This window comes from Anolis carolinensis, unplaced genomic scaffold (assembly GCF_035594765.1).
Source record: "Anolis carolinensis isolate JA03-04 unplaced genomic scaffold, rAnoCar3.1.pri scaffold_14, whole genome shotgun sequence".
In the NCBI taxonomy this organism is placed as follows: domain Eukaryota; kingdom Metazoa; phylum Chordata; class Lepidosauria; order Squamata; family Dactyloidae; genus Anolis; species Anolis carolinensis.
Window position 1 is genome coordinate 11,570,163 of NW_026943825.1, and position 21,509 is coordinate 11,591,671.

The 21,509-nt window shown below is 41.5% G+C and overlaps 1 protein-coding gene across 1 annotated transcript in view; it reads left to right on the forward strand.

Moving 5' to 3' along the window:
- Positions 1 to 21,509, forward strand: part of otud7b (OTU deubiquitinase 7B) — a 62,035-nt gene that overhangs the window by 33,816 nt on the left and 6,710 nt on the right. Inside the window, exons 3-10 of the mRNA XM_062964951.1 lie at positions 883 to 1,053; positions 4,059 to 4,295; positions 6,080 to 6,181; positions 9,096 to 9,223; positions 12,881 to 12,993; positions 13,141 to 13,268; positions 16,358 to 16,507; positions 21,044 to 21,158. Of these exons, the coding sequence (XP_062821021.1) occupies positions 883 to 1,053; positions 4,059 to 4,295; positions 6,080 to 6,181; positions 9,096 to 9,223; positions 12,881 to 12,993; positions 13,141 to 13,268; positions 16,358 to 16,507; positions 21,044 to 21,158 (1,144 nt within the window). The remainder of the gene's footprint in view (positions 1 to 882; positions 1,054 to 4,058; positions 4,296 to 6,079; positions 6,182 to 9,095; positions 9,224 to 12,880; positions 12,994 to 13,140; positions 13,269 to 16,357; positions 16,508 to 21,043; positions 21,159 to 21,509) is intronic.

Sequence of the window (21,509 nt, forward strand, 5' to 3'; positions counted from 1 at the left end):
GGCGTTTAGTTGTGTTGTTATAGTCACGATGCATTGTTGTGAGTTTTGTGTGTCCGGATTGTGGTTTTGTGGTGTGGTTGTGTTGTTACAACCGGGAGGCAAGGCTTTTGCATTGTGTTGTCAAGTTTTATATTTCTGGGGTGTTTACTTGTGTGTCAAGTTTCGTATTTCTGGGGCGTTTAGTTGTGTTGTTATAGTCACGATGCGTTGTTGTGAGTTTTATGGGTCCGGATTGTGGTTTTGTGGTGTGGTTGTGTTGTTACAACCTGGAGGGAAGGCTTTTGTGTTGTGTTGCCAAGTTTTGTATTTCTGGGGCGTTTAATTGTGTTGTTATAGTCACAATGCGTTGTTGTGAGTTTTATGGGTCCTGTGTGGTTTTGTGGTGTGGTTGTGTTGTTACAACTGGGAGGCAAGGCTTTTGCATTGTGTTGCCAAGTTTTGTATTTCTGGGGCGTTTAGTTGTGTTGTTATCGCATGATGCGTTGTTGTGAGTTTTGTAGGTCTGGATTGTGGTTTTGTGGTGTGGTTGTGTTGTTGTAACCTGGAGGCAAGCCTTTTGCATTGTGTTGCCAAATTTCGTATTTCTGGGATGTTTAGTTTTGTTGTTATAGTCACTGCGCAAACAACTTTATCATTTTATATATATAGATGTATATGATATGTGCATATTACTATATATTTAAATATTGATGTGTACTATATTTGTCTATTAATATACTATCGGCTGTTAGGAATTGTGGGAGTTGAGGTCCAAAACGCCTGGAGGGCCCAAGTTTGCCCAGGCCTGATCCAGAGTCATTGAATCCTATTTGGAAGGCAACACAAGGGCACACGTATGTGTTTCTGTGTAAGTTGAGCTCCTTTCTCTTTGCTCTTCTCCAGGGAAGAACTGGGACCTGAGTGCCGCCTTGAGCGACTTTGAGCAGCTGCGGCAGGTCCATGCGGGGACCCTGCCCCACGCCTTTCCCGAAGGGCGAGCCTTCAAGCCCCCCGAGAAGGAGGCACCCCGACCCACGCGGCCCGTCCTCCAGCGCCAGGATGACATCGTTCAGGGTAAGTGAAACAGCATTGGGAGAGACCCAAGAGGTCATCCAGTTCCAGACACCATCAAAGCCCTCCCGACAGATGGCCATCCAGCCCCTGAATCATAGAATCCTAGCATGGGAAGAGAGTGACACAGCAAATGAGATCTATATGCTGCATTTCGTATCACAGAATCACAAGTCGAACACTTCCCAAGCATTTAGGAATATGTATTATTATTATTATTATTATTATTATTATTATGACACAGCAAACAAGATAGATATGCTGGATTTCGTATCACAGAATCACAAGTAGAACACTTCCCAAGCATTTAGGAATATTTATTATTATTATTATTATTATTATTATTATTATTATTATTATTATTATTTATGACACAGCAAACAAGATAGATATGCTGGATTTCGTATCACAGAATCACAAGTCGAACACTTCCCAAGCATTTAGGAATGTGTATTATTATTATTATTATTGTTATTATTATTATGACACAGCAAACAAGATAGATATGCTGGATTTCGTATCACAGACTCACAAGTCGAACACTTCCCAAGCATTTAGGAATGTGTATTATTATTATTATTATTATTACACAGCAAACAAGATAGATATGCTGGATTTCATATCACAGAATCACAAGTCGAACACTTCCCAAGCATTTAGGAATGTGTATTATTATTATTATTATTGTTATTATTATTATGACACAGCAAACAAGATAGATATGCTGGATTTCGTATCACAGACTCACAAGTCGAACACTTCCCAAGCATTTAGGAATGTGTATTATTATTATTATTATTATTATTATTATTATTATTATTATTATTATTATTACACAGCAAACAAGATAGATATGCTGGATTTCGTATCACAGAATCACAAGTCGAACACTTCCCAAGCATTTAGGAATGTGTATTATTATTATTATTATTATTATTATTATTATTATGACACAGCAAACAAGATAGATATGCTGGATTTCGTATCACAGACTCACAAGTCGAACACTTCCCAAGCATTTAGGAATGTGTATTATTATTATTATTATTATTATTATTATTATTATTATTACACAGCAAACAAGATAGATATGCTGGATTTCGTATCACAGAATCACAAGTCGAACACTTCCCAAGCATTTAGGAATGTGTATTATTATTATTATTATTATTATTATTATTATTATGACACAGCAAACAAGATAGATATGCTGGATTTCGTATCACAAAATCACAAGTCGAACACTTCCCAAGCATTTAGGAATGTGTATTATTATTATTATTATTATTATTATTATTATTTCATTATGACACAGCAAACAAGATAGATATGCTGGATTTCGTATCAAAGAATCACAAGTCGAACACTTCCCAAGTGTCTAGGACTGTGTGATATATTTTCGGATGATGCGTGCAGATCCCAGCAGGGTGGCCTTTTGCAGTTGGCAGATCGTAATTTTGTCAATGTCTATTACAGTAGAGTCTCACTTATCCAAGCTAAATGGGCTAACAGAAGCTTACATAAGCGAATATCTTGGATAATAAGGAGGGATTAAGGAAAAGCCTATTAAACATCAAATTAGATTATGATTTTACAAATTAAGTACCAAAACATCATGTTATACAACAAATTTGACAGAAAAAGGAGTTCTGTACGCAGTAATGTTATGTAGTAATTACTGTATTTACGAATTTAGCACCAAAATATCACGATATATTGAAAACATTTACTACAAAAATGGCTTGGATAATCCAGAAGCTTGGATAAGCGAGGCTTGGATAAGTGAGACTCTACTGTATTTCCAAATGCTGGCTGAGATCTTTTGGCACGGCACCCAGTATTATTATTTTATTGTATGACACAGCAAACAAGACAGATATGCTGGATTTCATTTCACAAAATCACAAGTCGAACACTTCCCAAGTGTCTAGGACTGTGTGATGTATTTTCGGATGATGCGTGCAGATCCCAGTAGGGTGGCCTTTTGCAATTGGCAGATTGTGATTTTGTCAATGTCTATTGTTTCCAAATGCCGGCTGAGATCTTTTGGCACGGCACCCAGTGTGCCCATCACCACCGGGACCACCTGCACTGGTTTCTGCCAGAGTCTTTGCAGTTCAATCTTGAGGTCCTGAGAGCGGCTGAGCTTTTCATGTTGTTTTTCGTCAATGCGACTGTTACCTGGGATGGCAACATCAATGATCCAAACCTTTTTCTTTTCCACAACTGTGATGTCTGGTGTGTTGTGTTCCAGAACTTTGTCAGTCTGGATTCGGAAGTCCCACAGTATCTTTGTGTGCTCATTTTCCAATACTTTTGCAGGTTTGTGATCCCACCAGTTCTTTGCTGCTGGGAGGTGGGACTTGAGGCATAAGTTCCAATGAATCATTTGGGCCACAGAGTTGTGCCTCTGTTTGTAGTGTGTCTGTGCAATTTTCTTACAGCAGCTGAGGATATGATCAATGGTTTTGTCGGTTTCCTTGCACAGTCTGCCTTTTGGGTCATCAGCTGATTTTTCGATCTTGGCCTGAACTGCCTTTGTCCTGATGGCTTGATCCTGGGCTGCAAGGATCAGGCCTTCTGTCTCCTTCTTCAGGGTCCCATTCGTGAGCCAGAGCCAGGTCTTCTCCTTATCAGCTTTTCCTTCAATTTTGTCAAGGAACTTTCCATGCAATGTTTTGTTGTGCCAGCTGTCAGCTCTAGTTTGTAGTGCGGTTTTCTTGTACTGGGTTTTTGTCTGCTCTGCTTTGAGGAGTTTCTGATTTTTGACTTCAATCAAGCAGATTCTTCACTTTGATTTACATATTCTGCCAGGGCATGTTCTTCTTCTTCTTCTTCTTCTTCTTCTTCTTCTTCTTCTTCTTCTTATTATTATTATTATTATTATTATTATTATAGATATTATTATTTTCTTATTACACTACTATACCGTCACCATATTATTATTATATTTGTAATATACATTTTGTTTGCCATGTCCTTCTCACCTCTGCCGTTTCCTTCCGCAGAGAAGCGCTTGTCCCGCGGCATCTCCCACGCCAGCTCCACCATCGTCTCCTTGGCGCGCTCCCACGTCTCCAGCAACGGCAGCAACGGCGGCAGCAACGGCGGCGGCGAACATCTCCTGGAGATGCCCATCTGCACTTTCCAGCTCCCCGACCTGACCATCTACAACGAGGAGTTCCGGACCTTCATCGAGCGGGATCTCATTGAGCAGTCGATGCTGGTGGCTCTAGAGCAGGCCGGTAAGGAGGGACCCGAAATGGGATATACAGGGTGTCCCAAAAAAATGTATACACACTTTAAAAGCTGAAACCACAGTTCATGTCTTGTCAAAGGCTTTCATAGCTGGAATCACTGGATTGCTGTGAGTTTTCCGGGCTGTATAGCCATGTTCCAGAAGCATTCTCTCCTGATGTTTTGCCCACATCTATGGCAGGCGTCCCCAGAGGTTGTGAGGTCTGTTGGAAACTAGGCAAGTGGGGTTGATATATTTGTGGAATGATGTCCAAGGTGGGAGAAAGAACTCTTGTCTGTGCCCAGTGTGACTGTTATAATTGCCCAGCTTGATTAGCAATGAATGGCCTTGCAGCTTCAAAGCCTGGCTGTTTCCTGCCTGGGGGAATCCTTTGTTGGGAGGTGTTAGCTGTCCCTGATTGTTTCCTGTCTGGAAATCTCCTGTTTTCTCAGTGTTGTTCTTTATTTACTGTCTTGATTTTAGAGTTTTTTAAATACTGGTAACCAGATTTAGTTCATTTTCATGGCACAGGCATTCCAGACACGGGCCATCTTGTGTTGTCGAAGGCTTTCATGGCCGGAATAATAATAATAATAATAATAATAATAATAATAATAATAATAATAATAATAATAATACCAGTGCAGGTGGTTCCAGTGGTGATCAGCACATTGGGTGCTGTGCCAAAAGATCTCGGCCGGCATTTGGAAACAATAGACATTGACAAAATTACGATCTGCCAACTGCAAAAGGCCACCCTACTGGGATCTGTGCGCATCATCCAAAAATACATCACACAGTCCTAGACACTTGGGAAGTGTTCGACTTGTGGTTTTGTGATACAAAATCCAGCATATCTATGTAGTTTGCTGTGTCATAATAAAATAATAATAATAATAATTTTATTTTTGTATGCCGCCACCATCTCCCCTGATTGTTTCATGTCTAGAATTCCTTTGTTTTCTGAGTGTTGTTCTTTATTTACTGTCCTGATTTTAGAGTTTTTTTAAATACTGGTAACCAGATTTAGTTCATTTTCATGACACAGGCATTCCGGACACGGGCCAGCTTGTGTTGTCGAAGGCTTTCGTAGCTGGAATAATAATAACAACAACAACAACAACAACAACAACTCGGATCTGCACGCATCATCCAAAAATACATCACACAGTCCTAGACACTTGGGAAGTGTTTGACGTGATTTTGTGATACAAAATCCAGCATATCTATCTAGTTTGCTGTGTCATAATAAAATAATAATGATAATAATAATAATAATAATAATAATAATTTTATTTTTGTATGCCGCCACCATCTCCCCTGATTGTTTCATGTCTAGAATTCCTTTGTTTTCTGAGTGTTGTTCTTTATTTACTGTCCTGATTTTAGAGTTTTTTAAATACTGGTAGCCAGATTTTGTTCCTTTTCATGGTTTCCTTGAATTTGTCCACATGCTTGTGGATTTCAATGGCTTCTCTGTGTCGTCTGACATGGTGGTTGTGAGAGTGGTCCAGCATTTCTGTGTTCTCAGATAATATGCTATGTCCAGGTTGGTTCATCAGGTGCTCTGCTATCGGTATTTAAATAACTCTAAAATCAAGACAGTAAATAAAGAGCAACACTCAGGAAACACTCAACACTCTCTGCAAACTTCAGCCCTTTGGACTTCAACTCCCACAATTCCTAACAGCTGGATTTTGCCCATGCCTGATGTGTATGTTTATTTGGGGCACCCTGTAATATAAGGGCAAGGACACTGAGCGTGTTGTTTGTGTTGCTTCTCTCCCGCAGGTCGGCTCAACTGGTGGGCCAACGTGGATCCCAGTTGCCAGCGGCTGCTTCCTTTGGCCACGACGGGAGATGGCAACTGCTTGCTTCACGCGGCATCATTAGGTAGGAGCCTTCTTCACTCTATATTAAAACCTCTAAATTATTCTAAGATGCAACATAGCAAAGATGCAACATACCAAAAGATCAGCAGTTCGAATCTGAGTGAGCTCCCACTGTTAGCCCCAGCTTCTCGGGCTCGGGCTGTGGCGCAGGCTGGAGAGCAGCTGCAATCAATCACTGCAGTGAATCACTCTGACCAGGAGGTCATGAGTTCGAGGCCCGGCTCGGAGCCTATGTTTGTTTGTCTTTGTTCTATGTTAAAAGGCATTGACTGTTTGCCTATATGTGTAATGTGATCCGCCCTGAGTCCCCTTCGGGGTGAGAAGGGCGGAATATAAATGCTGTAAATCAGGGGTCCCCAAACTTTTTAAGCCGAGGGCCGGTCCACAATCCTTCAGACTGTTGAGGGGCCGGATTATCATTTGAAAAAAAAATACAAACAAATTCTGATGCACATTGCACATGTCTTATTTGTAGTGCAAAAACAACAACAACAAGAACAATGAAAAAACAATACAATATTTAAAAATAAAAATAATTTTAACCAACATACATTTATCAGGATTTCAATGGGAAGTGTGCTTCTGCTTCTGGCCAATGAGATAGTCAAGTTAATTAGGGTTGTTGTTGTTGTTGTTGTTGTTGTGTGCCTTCAAGTCATTTCAGACTTTGGGCGAGCCTAAGTCTAAAATGTATTTATTTATTATTTATTTATTTACTGCATTTATTTACTACATTTGTATCACACCCTTCTCAGCCCAAAGGGGACTCAGAGTGGCTTTCAAATTATATGTACATACAATATATTATATTATTAGCATAGCACAATATTAGCATTATATATTACTTTATTGAACTATACCACTATCCTATAATATTATTAGTAATATTATATGTAATAAAGAATATATAATTAATATTATTATATGGTATTATTATTAGTGTTATATTGTATTACATTATAATATTATTATCAATATTATATGCATATACAATATATTATATTATAAAACTGAGGGCGGGGGCCAGGTAAATGACCTCGGAGGGGCGCATCCTGCCCCCGGGCCTTAGTTTGGGGACCCCTGCTGTAAATAAATAAATAAATAAATAAATTCTGCCAACCTAGCAGTTCGAAAACATGCAAACGTGAGTAGGTACTGGTAATGGTGCTCCATGCAGTCATGCTGGCCACATGACCTAGGAGATGTCTATGGACAATGCCGGCTCTTCAGCTTAGAGCACCAACCCCCAGAGTTGGACACAACTAGACTTAATGTCAGGGGAAACACTTTATTTTTTGTAACTTCATTTTTATTAGAAACAAAAAAGAGAAAAAAAAGAAAAAAACAAGGTTTTTTTTCCTTTTTTCCTTTCCTGCATCTTGGACTAGGGGAGAGGCTCCGCCCCGTCCTCTTGAGAAGGAGCCACGCCCACCCCTCTAAGCCACGCCCCCCTTTCCAGGGGGCGTTGAGTCATATTTTTCCTGGAAAGGGGGCGGCAGGCCAAATAAGTTTGGGAACCACTGACATGGAGTTTCCTTGGAAATCCGTAGAAGTTTATCTTGTCTGTGAATTCACCAACATGATTGTAAATTGGGAGGAAACATATCATTGAATTGGCTGGAAATACAGATTATGAATTATGGGGTTTTTGCAGATTATGAGGTTTTAATCTATATTTTTATTAGTTCTTGTCATTTGTTTTTATTGGCTAATGTTTAAATTTTTATAATTGTTCATGTTTTTTGTCTATTGTTATGTTTTATATAGTTACTAGCTGTGCCCAGCCACGCGTTGCTGTGGCGAAGTATGGGTATGGGAAGATTATAAATGGGTTATATAGCTGTGTGGAAGGGCCTTGAGTCTACACTGCCATATAATCCAGTTTAAATCAGAGAATCTGTATTTTATAGGCAGTGTGGAAGAGGCCTTAGTGAGGCCTAACTCTGCCTATCCCCTGGGCTGAGTGGGTTGCTAGGAGACCAAGTGGGCGGAGCTTAGCCTTCTAACTGGCAGCAATAGGATAAAAAAAATGATTCATCTCCCTCTAATTAGGACTTTATTTTTCTTTTCTTTTTGTTGTATGAACGTAGAGGCATGGATGAGGGGTTGTGCTGCCAAGTTTAGTGTTTCTGGGATGTGTAGTTTTGTTGTTTTGTCCTAGGCTGAAACTTCATTACCCTTTTATATATATAGACTAGCTGTGCCCGGCCACGCGTTGCTGTGGCGAAGTATGGTGGTATGGGAAATAAAGTATTGAGGAATTGGTGGTAGTTAAGGTAAAGTGTAAAGGTTTTCCCCTGACATTAAGTCCATTATAAATGGGTTATATAGCTGTGTGGAAGGGCCTTGAATCTATACTGCCATATAATCCAGTTTAAATCAGATAATCTGTATTTTATAGGCAGTGTGGAAGAGGCCTTAGTGAGGCCTAACTCTGCCTATCCCCTGGGCTGAGTGGGTTGCTAGGAGACCAAGTGGGCGGAGCTTAGCCTTCTAACTGGCAGCAATTGGATAAAAACAATTATTCCTCTCCCTCTAATTAGGACTTTATTTTTCTTTTCTTTTTTGTTGTATGAATGTAGAGTCATGGATGAGTGATTGTGCTGCCAAGTTTAGTGTTTCTGGGATGTGTAGTTTTGTTGTTTTGTCCTAGGCTGAAATTTCATTACCCTTTTATATATATAGATTGTTTTTATTCGGGCTTGGCCCAATGTAAGCAGCCCTGAGTCCCCTTTGGGGAGATAGAGGTGGGGTATAAAAATAAAGTTATTATTATTATTATTATTATTGTTATTTTGCTGCGGTGGTTTTGGACCCGATGCTGAAAGACTCCGGAGGGGAAAAGCAGATTGATCGTGGGAACTTTTTCTAACATTTTCCTCTCTCATTCTCCTTTCGACCACATTTGTTTGCAGGGATGTGGGGTTTCCACGACCGGGACCTGATGCTCCGCAAATCCCTTTACACCCTGATGGATAAAGGGGCAGAAAGGGAGGCCCTGAAGCGGCGCTGGCGCTGGCAGCAGACACAGCAAAACAAAGAGGTACGGGGCCCGTCTCTGGGGCCGATCCACATCGCCACCGAGAAACAGTGCTTTTGTGTTCCCCATCTCCTAGGAATTTGAGAAATCTACATCAACACTCCAATGCTGTGGAACCCTGGGAGCTTTACATTGGGAATTTTAATCTGCACTCAACTCTGTGTATCTTATTGTATGTGTTTTAGTCGTGTTTGATATCTTGTTTTAATGCTATTTTACCCTGCCTCAAGCTGCAGGTAGAGACGGGTAATAAATATTATTATTATTATCATAAAATTATTACGGTATATTATACTATTATTATTATATCATCACCATTATATATATTGACTAGCTGTGCCTGGCCACGCGTTATGGTATGGGAAATAAAGTATTGAGGAATTGGTGGTAGTTACGGTAAAGATTTTCTCCTGACATTAAGTCCAGTTGTGTCCGACTGCACACTAAAGTGGATTATATGGCAGTGTGGAGTCAAGATAATCCAGTTCAAAGCAGATAATATCTATATATATAAAAGGGTAATGAAATTTCTAGGACAAAACAACAAAACTACACATCCCAGAAACACTAAACTTGGCAGCACAATCCTTCATCCATGCCTCTGCGTTCATACAACAAAAAGAAAAGAAATATAAAGTCCTAATTAGAGGGAGAGGAATAATTGTTTTTAGTCCCTCTAATTAGGACTTTATTTTTCTTTTCTTTTTGCTGTATCAACCCAGAGGCATGGATGAGGGGTTGTGCTGTCAGTTTTCGAGGTTGTGGGGTGTTTAGTTTTGTTGTTTTGTCCGCTGCCGTGATTCCATCACTCTTTTATATATAGATTATTGATAGTATAATTATAACAGCACCATTATATGTATTATTATTATTATTATTATTATTATTATTATTATTATATCCATTATAATTAGTATATTATACTATTATACCATCACCATTATATTATTATTATTTATAGTACTATTATTATACCATCACCATGGTATTACTGTTATTATTCTATTTTATATTATTATTATTATTATTATTATTATTATTATTATTATTATTATTGTAGCACTCTTTGGTGGACAAGGCTAAAGATCTTGCATAACGATGACCCAGGATTTTATAGCACTGAGCTATGACAGTTCAAATAATAATAATAATAATAATAATAATAATACTTTATTTTTCTATCCTGCCACCATCTCCCCGAAGGGATTCAGGGCGGCTAACATGGGGCGATGCCCAAAACAAAACAGAATAAAGCAATTACAATGAATATCAAAACAAAACAGTAATAGCATAAATCAAATCAAATAAACAATTTAAACATTATAAAAATACAATAAAACACATAAAATCAGAACAAATGAGTAATAATACAGCATCAACCACTGGAGGTAAAAGGGGTCGGGCATATAAAACACAATATCCAAAGTTTTACTAAAGCTTTAAACAAGTATTCATAGCATTATAGACTCATAGAGGGACCCCAAGGGCCATACAGTCCAACCGTCTTCTGCCAGGCAGGAAGACACAATCCAAACCAGGGGTCCCCAAACTTTTTAAACAGGGGGCCAGTTCACGATCCTTCGGACCGTTGGAGGGCCGGACTATAGTTGGCCACTGAGCAATAATAATAATAATAATAATAATAATAATAATAATAATAATAATAATAATTAAAATAATAAAAAAGAGGTTTGGAAGAGATCCCTTGGGCCATTGAGTCCAGCATGAGGATCTCGGATGAATGGAATTAATTATATATACGTTTTTAAGGTTTTTATAATGTGTTTTAACAATGTTATTAACAGATCTGTTTATATTGTTTTGTTTTTATGATTGCAATTTGGGCATTAAGTTTTGCCAATTTTTGTAAGCCACCCTGAGTCCCCTCGGGTGAGAAGGGCGGGGTATAAATGTTGTAAATAAATAAATAAATAAACCCCCTTCTGCCTTTGTGCACTGAAAGCACAAGCAAAGCACCCCTGACAGATGGCCACCCAGCCTCAATGTTAATAATAATAATAATAATAATAATAATAATAATAATAATAATAATAATAATAATGGTTGGAAGAGACCCCTTGGGCCATTGAGTCCAATCCCCTTCTGCCTTTGTGCACCAAAAGCACAAACAAAGCACCCCTGACAGATGGCCACCCAGCCTCAATGTTAATAATAATAATAATAATAATAATAATAATAATAATAATAATAATAATAAAAAGGGTTGGAAGAGACCCCTTGGGCCATTAAGTCCAATCCCCTTCTGCCTTTGTGCACCAAAAACACAAACAAAGCACCCCTGACAGATGGCCACCCAGCCTCAATCTTAATAATAAGAATAACAACAATAATGATAATCAATCTGCCAACTGCAAAAGGCCACCTTACTGAGATCTGCGCGCATCATCCGAAAATACATCACACAGTCCTAGACACTTGGGAAGTGTTCGACTTGTGATTTTGTGATACGAAATCCAGCATATCTATCTTGTTTGCTGTGTCATACAACAACCCAATAATAATAATGATAATAAAGAGGGTTGGAAGAGACCCCTTGGGTCATTTAGTCCAACCCCCTTCTGCCTTTGTGCACCAAAAGCACAAGCAAAGCACTCCTGACAGATGGCCACCCAGCCTCAATGTTAATAATAATAATAATAATAATAATAATAATAATAATAATAATAATAATAATAATAATGGTTGTAAGAGAAGAAGAGACCCCTTGGGTCATTTAGCCCAACCCCCTTCTGCCCTTGTGCCGTGGGGGCCGGATAAATGGCTTCAATGGGCCTCATCCGGCCCCTGGGCCTTAGTTTGGGGACCCCGGATCCAAACCCTCTCTACAGATGGCCATCCGGCCTCTCCTTAAGAACCTCCAGAGAAGGAAGCTCCATTGGACTCCTAGGCAGCAGCCTATTCCACAGTTAAACAGCTCTGAACATCAGGAAGTTCTTCCTAATGGGGTTGTTGTATGTCTTTCGGGCTGTGTGGCCATGTTCTAGAAGTATTCTCTCCTGACGTTTCGCCCACATCTATGGCAGGCATCCTCAGAGGTTGTGAGGTATGGATAAACTAAGTAAGGAAAGGAAAGAATATATATCTGTGTAGAGTCCAGGTGTGGCAAGAGTTCTTTGTCACTGGGAGCCAGCATTAATGTTTCAGTTAATCACCCTAATTGGCATTGGAAATGTTTTGTCTCATGCCTGGGGGCATCCTTTGTTCAGTCAAGTCCTCATTGTGTTGGTTCCCTTCTACTGTTTTGATTTTGGAGTTTTGTAATACTGGTGGCCAGATTTTGTTCATTTTCATGGTTTCTTCCTTTCTGTTGAAGTTGTCCACATGCTTGTGGATTTCAATGGCTTCTCTGTGTAGTCTGATATGATAGTTGTTGGAATGGTCCAGCATTTTTGTGTTCTCAAATAGTATCCTGTGTCCAGGCTGGTTCATCAAATGCTCTGCTATGGCTGATTTCTCTGGTTGAATTAGTCTGCAGTGCCTTTCATGTTCTTTGACTCTTGTTTGGGCGCTGCGTTTGGTGGTCCCTATGTATACTTGTCCACTTGTTCTTCCTAATGTTTTCCTAAAATGACTCCATTGTGTCCTAGACTCCAAAGCAGCAGAAAGCCTGACTTGTTTCTTCTCTTTCTGCCCCATCAGTCCGGCCTGGTCTATACGGAAGAGGAGTGGCAGAAAGAGTGGAACGAACTCATCAAGCTGGCCTCCAGCGAGCCACGCATGCACTACGGCACCAACGGCAGCAACTGCAGCGGGTGAGCAGCCCCTTCCCCCAAAAGCTGGACCCGCACAGGACTCTGGGCATCTGTCTGTTCAGATCAGCTTGCATTCCTCCTTTCCCAAGGCCAGGGATTTTGCTCTTAGGTCTCTGAGAGTCCAACCGGATTCCCCCTTTTGTTTAGGGTGGAAGGCTCCGAGGAGCCCGTCTACGAGAGCCTGGAGGAGTTCCACGTCTTCGTCTTGGCCCACGTCCTCAAGCGGCCCATCGTGGTGGTTGCCGACACCATGCTGAGAGATTCTGGAGGGGAAGGTAGGAGAAAGAGAGTCCGGACACCCCCCCCCCCCCCAAGTGATGTCTTTTTGTTCCTTTTCTTCCTCCTCACTTCCTCCTTCATGGAATCATAGACTTTGAAGGGAATCCCAAAGGTCATCCAGTCCATTCCCCTTGCGCCAAGCAGAGAGACACAATCCAAGCCCTCCCAACAGATGGCCACCCAGCCTCTGCTTAATAACCTCCAGAGTAGGAGACTCCATCAGACTCCAAGGTTCTGTTTCCCCCTGCCGAACAGCTCCCAACTTCAATAGGTTCCTCCTAATATTTAATAATAATAATAATAATAATAATAATAGCACAGCAGACAAAAAACCAGTACAAGAAAGCCGCACTACAAACTAGAGCTGACAGCTGGCACAACAAAACATTGCATGGAAAGTTCCTTGACAAAATTGAAGGAAAAGCTGATAAGGAGAAGACCTGGCTCTGGCTCACGAATGGGACCCTGAAGAAGGAGACACAAGGCCTGATCCTTGCAGCCCAGAAGGAAGCCATCAGAACAAATGCAATTAAGGCCAAGATCGAAAAATCAGCTGTTGACCCAAAATGCAGACTCTGCAAGGAAACCGACGAAACCATTGATCATATCCTCAGCTGCTGTAAGAAAATCGCACAGACAGACTACAAACAGAGGCACAACTATGTGGCCCAAATGATTCATTGGAACTTATGCCTCAAGTACCACCTCCCAGCAGCAAAGAACTGGTGGGATCACAAACCTGCAAAGGTCGTGGAAAATGAACACGCAAAGATACTGTGGGACTTCCGAATCCAGACTGACAAAGTTCTGGAACACAACACACCAGACATCACAGTTGTGGGGAAAAAAAGGTTTGGATCATTGATGTCGCCATCCCAGGTGACAGTCGCATTGACGAAAAACAACAGGAAAAACTCAGGACCTCAAGATTGAACTTCAAAGACTCTGGCAGAAACCAGTGCAGGTGGTCCCGGTGGTGATGGGCACACTGGGTGCTGTGCCAAAAGATCTCAGCTGGCATTTGGAAACAATAGACATTGACAAAATCACGATCTGCCAACTGCAAAAGGCCACCCGACTGGGATCTGCGCGCATCATCCGAAAATACATCACACAGTCCTAGACTTGTGTTCGATTTTGTGATATGAAATCCAGCATATCTATCTTGTTTGCTGTGTCATACAATAAAATAATAATAATAATAATAATAATAATAATAATAATAATAACAACAACAACAACAACTTTATTTTTATATCCCGCCACCATCTCCCCGTAGGGACTCGGGGCAGCTTACATGGGGCCAAGCCCAAATGATCACAATAAAACAAGTAATCTACAGTCAAAACAAATAACAAATAACATCAGAAGTAAAAATGTAAACAGTTTAAAAGTACTAAAACAACAGTAAACCACCAAGCAGAGAATCCAAGCCCTCCCAACAGATGGCCACCCAGCCTCTGCTTAACCTCCAGAGAAGGAGACTCCATCAGACTCCAAGGTTCTGTTTCCCCCTTCTGAACAGCTCCCAACTTCAATAGGTTCCTCCTAATATTTAATAATAACAATAATAGTAATAATAATAACTTTATTTTTATATCCTGCCACCATCTCCCCATAGGGACTCGAGGCGGCTTACATGGGGCTAAGTCCAAATGATCACAATAAAACACGTATAACAAATAATCTACAGTCAAAACAAATAACAAATAGTATCAGCAGTGCGAAGTGTGTTAAAGCGCTGAGCTGCTGAACTTGCAGACCGAAAGGATGCAGGTTCAAATCCCGGGAGCGGCTTGAGTGCCCGCTGTTGGCTCCAGCTTCCTGCAAACCTAGCAGTTCGAAAACATGCAAATGTGAGTAGATCAATAGGTACCACTCTGACAGGAAGGTAACGGCGCTCCATGCAGTCATGCTGGCCACGTGACCTTGGAGGTGTCTACGGACAACGCCATCTCTTGGGCTTAGAAATGGAAATGAGCACCAACCCCCAGACTCAGACATGACTGGACTTAACGTCAGGGGAAACCTTTACCTTTATCTTTTTATCAGCAGTAAAAATTTAAGCAGTTTAAAAGTACAGTAGAGTCTCACTTATCCAAGCTAAATGGGCTGGCAGAACCTTGGATAAGCGAATATCTTGGATAATAAGGAGGGATGAAGGAAAAGCCTATTAAACATCAAATTAGGTTATGATTTTACAAATTAAGCACCAAAACATCATGTTAGACAACAAATTGGACAGAAAAAGTAGTTCAATACGCAGTACTGTTATGTTGTAATTACTGTATTTACGAATTTAGCACCAAAATATCACGATGTATTGAAAACATTGACTACAAAAATGCGTTGGATAATCCAGGACCTTGGATAAGCGAAGGAAGGAAGGAAGGAAGGAAGGAAGGAAGGAAGGAAGGAAGGAAGGAAGGAAGAGAGAAAGAGAGAGAGAAAGAGAGAAAGAGGGAAGGAGGGAAGGAGGGAGGGAAGGAAGAGAGAAAGAGGGAAGGAAGGAGGGAGGGAAGGAAGAGAGAAAGAGAGAGAGAAAGAGAGAAAGAGGGAGGAAAGGGAGGAAGAGAGAAAGAGAGAGAGAGAGAGGGAAGGAAGGAGGGAAGGAAGAGAGAAAGAGGGAAGGAAGGAGGGAAAGAAGGAAGAAAGAGAGAGAGAGCGAGAGAGAGAGAGAGAGAGAGAGAGAGAGAGAAAGAGGGAAGGAAGGAGGGAAGGAAGAGAGAAAGAGGGAAGGAAGGAGGGAAAGAAGGAAGAAAGAGAGAGAGAGAGAGAGCGAGAGAGAGAGAGAGAGAGAGAGAGAGAAAGAGGGAAGGAAGGAGGGAAGGAAGAGAGAAAGAGGGAAGGAAGGAGGGAAAGAAGGAAGAAAGAGAGAGAGAGAGAGAGAGCGAGAGAGAGAGAGAGAGAGAAAGAGGGAAGGAAGGAGGGAGGGAGGGAGGGAGGGGGAAATCAGCCCCAAATGGCTTTGTGACTATTATGCGAGGAACACAAAAACACCAATTTTGTCCCCTAAAATGGGGTGCGACTATTACATGAGGAAATACGGTAAAACCCCTGCTGAAAGCGTATGTTTCCCTTGCAGCGTTTGCTCCCATCCCCTTTGGCGGGATCTACCTGCCCTTGGAGGTCCCGGCCAGCAAGTGCCACCGCTCCCCGCTGGTGCTGGCCTACGACCAGGCCCACTTCTCCGCCTTGGTCTCCATGGAGCAGAAGGAGCCCAGCAAGGAGCAAGGTGAGAAGGTTGTCCTCGGACTATTGCCTTGGCCCATCTCCTGGCCTTTTGGCCCCAGTACGGTATGCAGATGTTTTAAGAAGCAGTTCAACTATTTGTTGTCGAAGGCTTTCATGGCCGGGATCACAGGGTTGTTGTATGTCTTTCGGGCTGTGTGGCCATGTTCCAGAAGTATTCTCTCCTGACGTTTCGCCCACATCTATGGCAGGCATCCTCAGAGGTTGTGAGGTATGGATAAACTAGGCAAGGAAAGGAAAGAATATATATCTGTGTAGAGTCCAGGGTGTGGCAAGAGTCCTTTGTCACTGGGAAGCCAGCATTAATGTTTCAGTTAATCACCCTAATTAGCATTGGAAAGGTTTTGTCTCTTGCCTGGGGGCATCCTGTTCAGTCATTAGCTGTCCTCTGCCCTCAGAGTGTTGGTTCCCATCTACTGTTTTGATTTTAGAGTTTTTTTAATACTGGTAGCCAGATTTTGTTCATTTTCATGGTTTCTTCCTTTCTGTTGAAGTTGTCCACATGCTTGTGGATTTCAATGGCTTCTCTGTGTAGTCTGACATGATAGTTGTTGGAATGGTCCAGCATTTCTGTGTTCTCAAATAATATCCTGTGTCCAGGCTGGTTCATCAAATGCTCTGCTATGGCTGATTTCTCTGGTTGAATTAGTCTGCAGTGCCTTTCATGTTCTTTGACTCGTGTTTGGGCAATGCTGCATTTGGTGGTCCCTCTGTAGACTTGTCCACAGCTGCATGGTATCCGGTAGACTCCTGCAGAGGAGAGAGGATCCCTCTTGTCCTTCGCTGACCGTAGCATTTGTTGGATTTTCTTTGTGGGTCTGTAGATAGTTTGTAGGTTGTGCTTCTTCATCCGTTTGCCTATGCGGTCAGTGGTTCCCTTGATGTATGTTAAGAACACCTTTCCTCTGGGTGGATCTTTGTCTTGACTCTCATGGCTTGTTCTTGGCCTTGCAGCTCTTCTGATGTCTGTCCATTGGCCTGTAGAGCCCAGTTTAGGTGGTTGAGTTCACCTTGGAGGAGGTGAGGTTCGCAGATTCTTTGTGCACGGTCTGTCAGGGCTTTGATTGTGCTCCTTTTTTTGACTTGGGTGATGGTTGGAGTTTTTATGAAGGTATCTATCTGTGTGTGTAGGTTTTCTGTAAACTTTGAGGCCCAATTGTTGATTGGGTTTACGGATGACCAGAACATCTAGAAATGGCAGTTTTCCTTCCTTTTCTTTTTCCATGGTGAATTGGATGTTTGGGTGGATGCTGTTAAGGTGGTCTAGGAACTTGCTGCGTTCTTCCTCTCCATGGCTCCAAATGGTGAAGGTGTCATCTACGTATCTGAACCAAACAGTTGGCTTTTTTGGTGCTGTTTCTAGGGCCTGTTTTTCAAAGTATTCCATATAGAAATTTGCTACTACTGGGCTGAGCAGGCTCCCTATGGCCACTCCCATCTTTCTGTTCATAGAATCCAGTGTCCCACTGAAAGTAGCTAGTAGTGAGGCAATGGTGAAACAGTTCAACTATTGTTTCATTGCCGGAATCACTGGGTTGCTGTGAGTTTTCTAGGCTGTCTGGCCATGTTTGTTCTGTCACGCGCTGGGCCTGTAACTATTGTCTTTTTGTATAGGACGTATACTTTATGTCCAGCAGGAAGCCAGGGTGCCTAAAGAAAGGTTCTTGAGGATTTCCCTGAAAAGGCTGGCCTTTTGAGTCTTTAATGAAATAACAAAGTCTTTATTGATGAACAAATAATAAATCTTCTGTCAGAGTATTAGCAGCATAGCAGTAGTTGGATGGAATCAGTGGAACGCAGAACAAAGAGACATCAGAGACGATGGTAAAACTATATACAAAGTTTTACTGACTTCAGTAATAATCAAGACAAACAGACTTGCAGACAATAGACACAGGACTCTCACTTTAGGCAAACAGAACTCTGAACTGAACAGAACAGAACTGATGCAATCAGTAATGCACACACACTTGTGTCTGGATACTCCCCAGTTCCAGCCACACATCAAGGTCATCACAGCTTCTCAGCAATTAACTCTTTCCAGACTATAGTCCACTCTGGATGATGCAATCAGTATGCAATACAGGCAAGACACAAATTGCATTTAAACACTATCAATACACAAATCCCACATTAACAATTCCCCCTCTTTAAATGTAATTTTGTCTTCTTAAATATATACATCACCTAAGCACATATGAACCAACTTATTGTACATTTATTACATTTCATGGTTTTTCATACTGAATGTCTTATAACACTTTTCTTTGAACTAGGCAATCACATATAATCTTTATACAGAGTTAAATAACACTACAAGGTTTCCTTAATAAACTGATGACTTTTCAATCTTGTCTCCAGGGGACAGACAATTGGCTTTGGATAACTGTGCTTTCTCTATAAGAAAACCCCCTTATAACCTCTCCCAGGCTGTCTATTAAATGGGCCCACTGCCAACTCCAAATGCATCTGGGTATCGAGTGGACCTACCAACCAAGGCTTGCAGATGTTTCAGCTGGGGTTCTGTGGATCTGTGGTGCTGTTCCCTCTCCGAGGTTTCTCTGGAAACTTTAGGGCTGTTTCCCTCAGGAACTGTGAGGCTGAGGGGCTGTGAGCTCTTAGCCAGAACCTTTGGGACTTTTCCCCTGGAATTTCTGTTTCTGATTCCTCAGATGTTCTATATCCCCGGATGTTCTTGAGATATGAAGCTTTTCTACGGGACAAGCTAGTCTACGTCCTATATCTTAGCTTCCTTAAGAGAGACAGACTTAAAAATGGTTCCTTCCCTCCCAGAGCCCTTAACAAGGGGCAGAACCAAACTTAATGATGATTGACAGGCGGCCTGTCCTATGACTGCAAACATTAGCAGAAAGAAAATAAAGTCGGAGCTTCTGGTACAGCCGTACCAGCACAATGTTCCAGAAGCATTCTCTCCTGACATTTTGCCCACATCTATGGCAGGCATCCCCAGAGGTTGTGAGGTCTTATATATCTGTAGAAGGTCCAGGTTGAGAGAAAGAACTCTTGTCTGTGTGAAGCGAATGCAGTTTGGCCCAGACGCAAATCCAGGAACATGAAAGGCACTGCAGACTCACTCAACCAGAGAAGTCAGCCATAGCAGAGCACTCGAGGAACGAATTTATTTCATTATTTCCAGCATTTATATCCCGCCCTTCTCACCCGAGGGGACTCAGGATATTATTTGAGAACACAGAAATGCTGGATAGTTCTCACAACCACCATGTCAGACGACACAGAGAAACCATTGAAATCCACAAGCACAATTTCAACAGAAAGGAGGAAACCGTGAGAATGTACAAAATCTGGCTCCCAGTATTTAAAAAAACCTTCTAAAATCAGGACACTAAGTAAAGAACAACACTCAAGACAGAGGAATTCCAGACATGAATCAATCAAGGCCAGCTAACACCTCCCAACAAAGGATTCCCCCCTCCAGGCAGGAAGCAGCCAGGCTTTGAAGCTGCAAGGCTATTTAGTGCACATCAAGTTGGCCAATTGCAACATTCACAACAAACATACATACATACATATACACATATTTATATACTCCACTGTAAGGAGGTAGTAACGACTGCCACCAATTTGTAAAGATGCAACCACCAAAGATTCAGGGAGGAGACCTTTTACTTTTTTTCTTATTCACTTTAGATAGTAGCGTAACTTGGTTTATAATATATGTGACAGAGGCTTAGATGTTGGAAGAACAATAACAAGTTTATTCTGGCACAGAGGCACAAGTTTATTCTGGCATAGTGGTTACAATATTGTTTCTCACTTGGAGGTATTTTTATTAACAGTTACAATATTAGAATGAGGTGAGTCAAACTCCCTAAAGTGTCACTTCTTTTACTTAAAATAGTTAGAACTCTTTCTCTGCTACTTTTAAACCGCAGTCACCCTTGTGATATGCGATCACAGATTCTCTGTTCCTTACCAGGACACAGACTACATTAAATAAGTCACCAAACTTATTTTAAACTGACTCAAAATGAACAATTGAGTCTCCCTTGATCCCCTCAACCTAGGATCAATCTTCCCTGTGCCTCATCAGAACACAGACTAACTCTCTTTTTTAAACTCTGCACTTCTTCAACAAAACGGCAGTTGGCTCCGCCTGCTTCTCCATGGCAACCAGCCTCTGAGCGCTGAGATGCAATAACCGTAATACTTACCCTTTTAAAACACAAACACACAATTACACATAACATCTGTAAACCAAAAATTCGTACTTCATTACACCCACTTGCCTAGTTTCCAACAGACCTCACAACCTCTGAGGATGCCTGCCATAGATGTGGGCGAAACGTCAGGAGAGAATGCTTCTGGAAGATGGCCATACAGCCTGGAAAACTCACAGCAACCCAATAATAATAATCCTCACAACCTCTGAGGATGCCTGCCATAGATGTGGGCGAAACGTCAGGAGAGAATGCTTCTGGAACATGGCCATACAGCCTGGAAAACTCACAGCAGCCCAATTCCACTCTTGTCTCCGCAGCCGTGATCCCACTGACGGACTCCGAGCACAAGCTGCTTCCCGTCCACTTTGCGGTCGACCCGGGAAAGGACTGGGAGTGGGGCAAAGACGACGGCGACAACGTCAGACTGGCAAGGTGAGACTCTTCCAAAGACTTGGCAGATGTGGCAAGGGCTTGTGGATGTTGGGACTAAGCCATATCCTGCACAAGTTTATAGTCCTCATCAAGGAGATATATAAGCAGACAAGTTAGCCGGCAGGGAACACCCTTTTCCTATTGCCCTCTTAGGCCTCTTCCATTCAGTTGTATTATATTATATTATATTATATTTATTTATTTATTTGCTTGCTACATTTATATGCCGCCCTTCTCACCCCGAAGGGGACTCAGAGCGTCTTACAAATTAAATTTACATACAATATTATATTATTAACATAGCACAATACTGGTAATAAATTACTGTATTGTACTGTATCAACATATTGT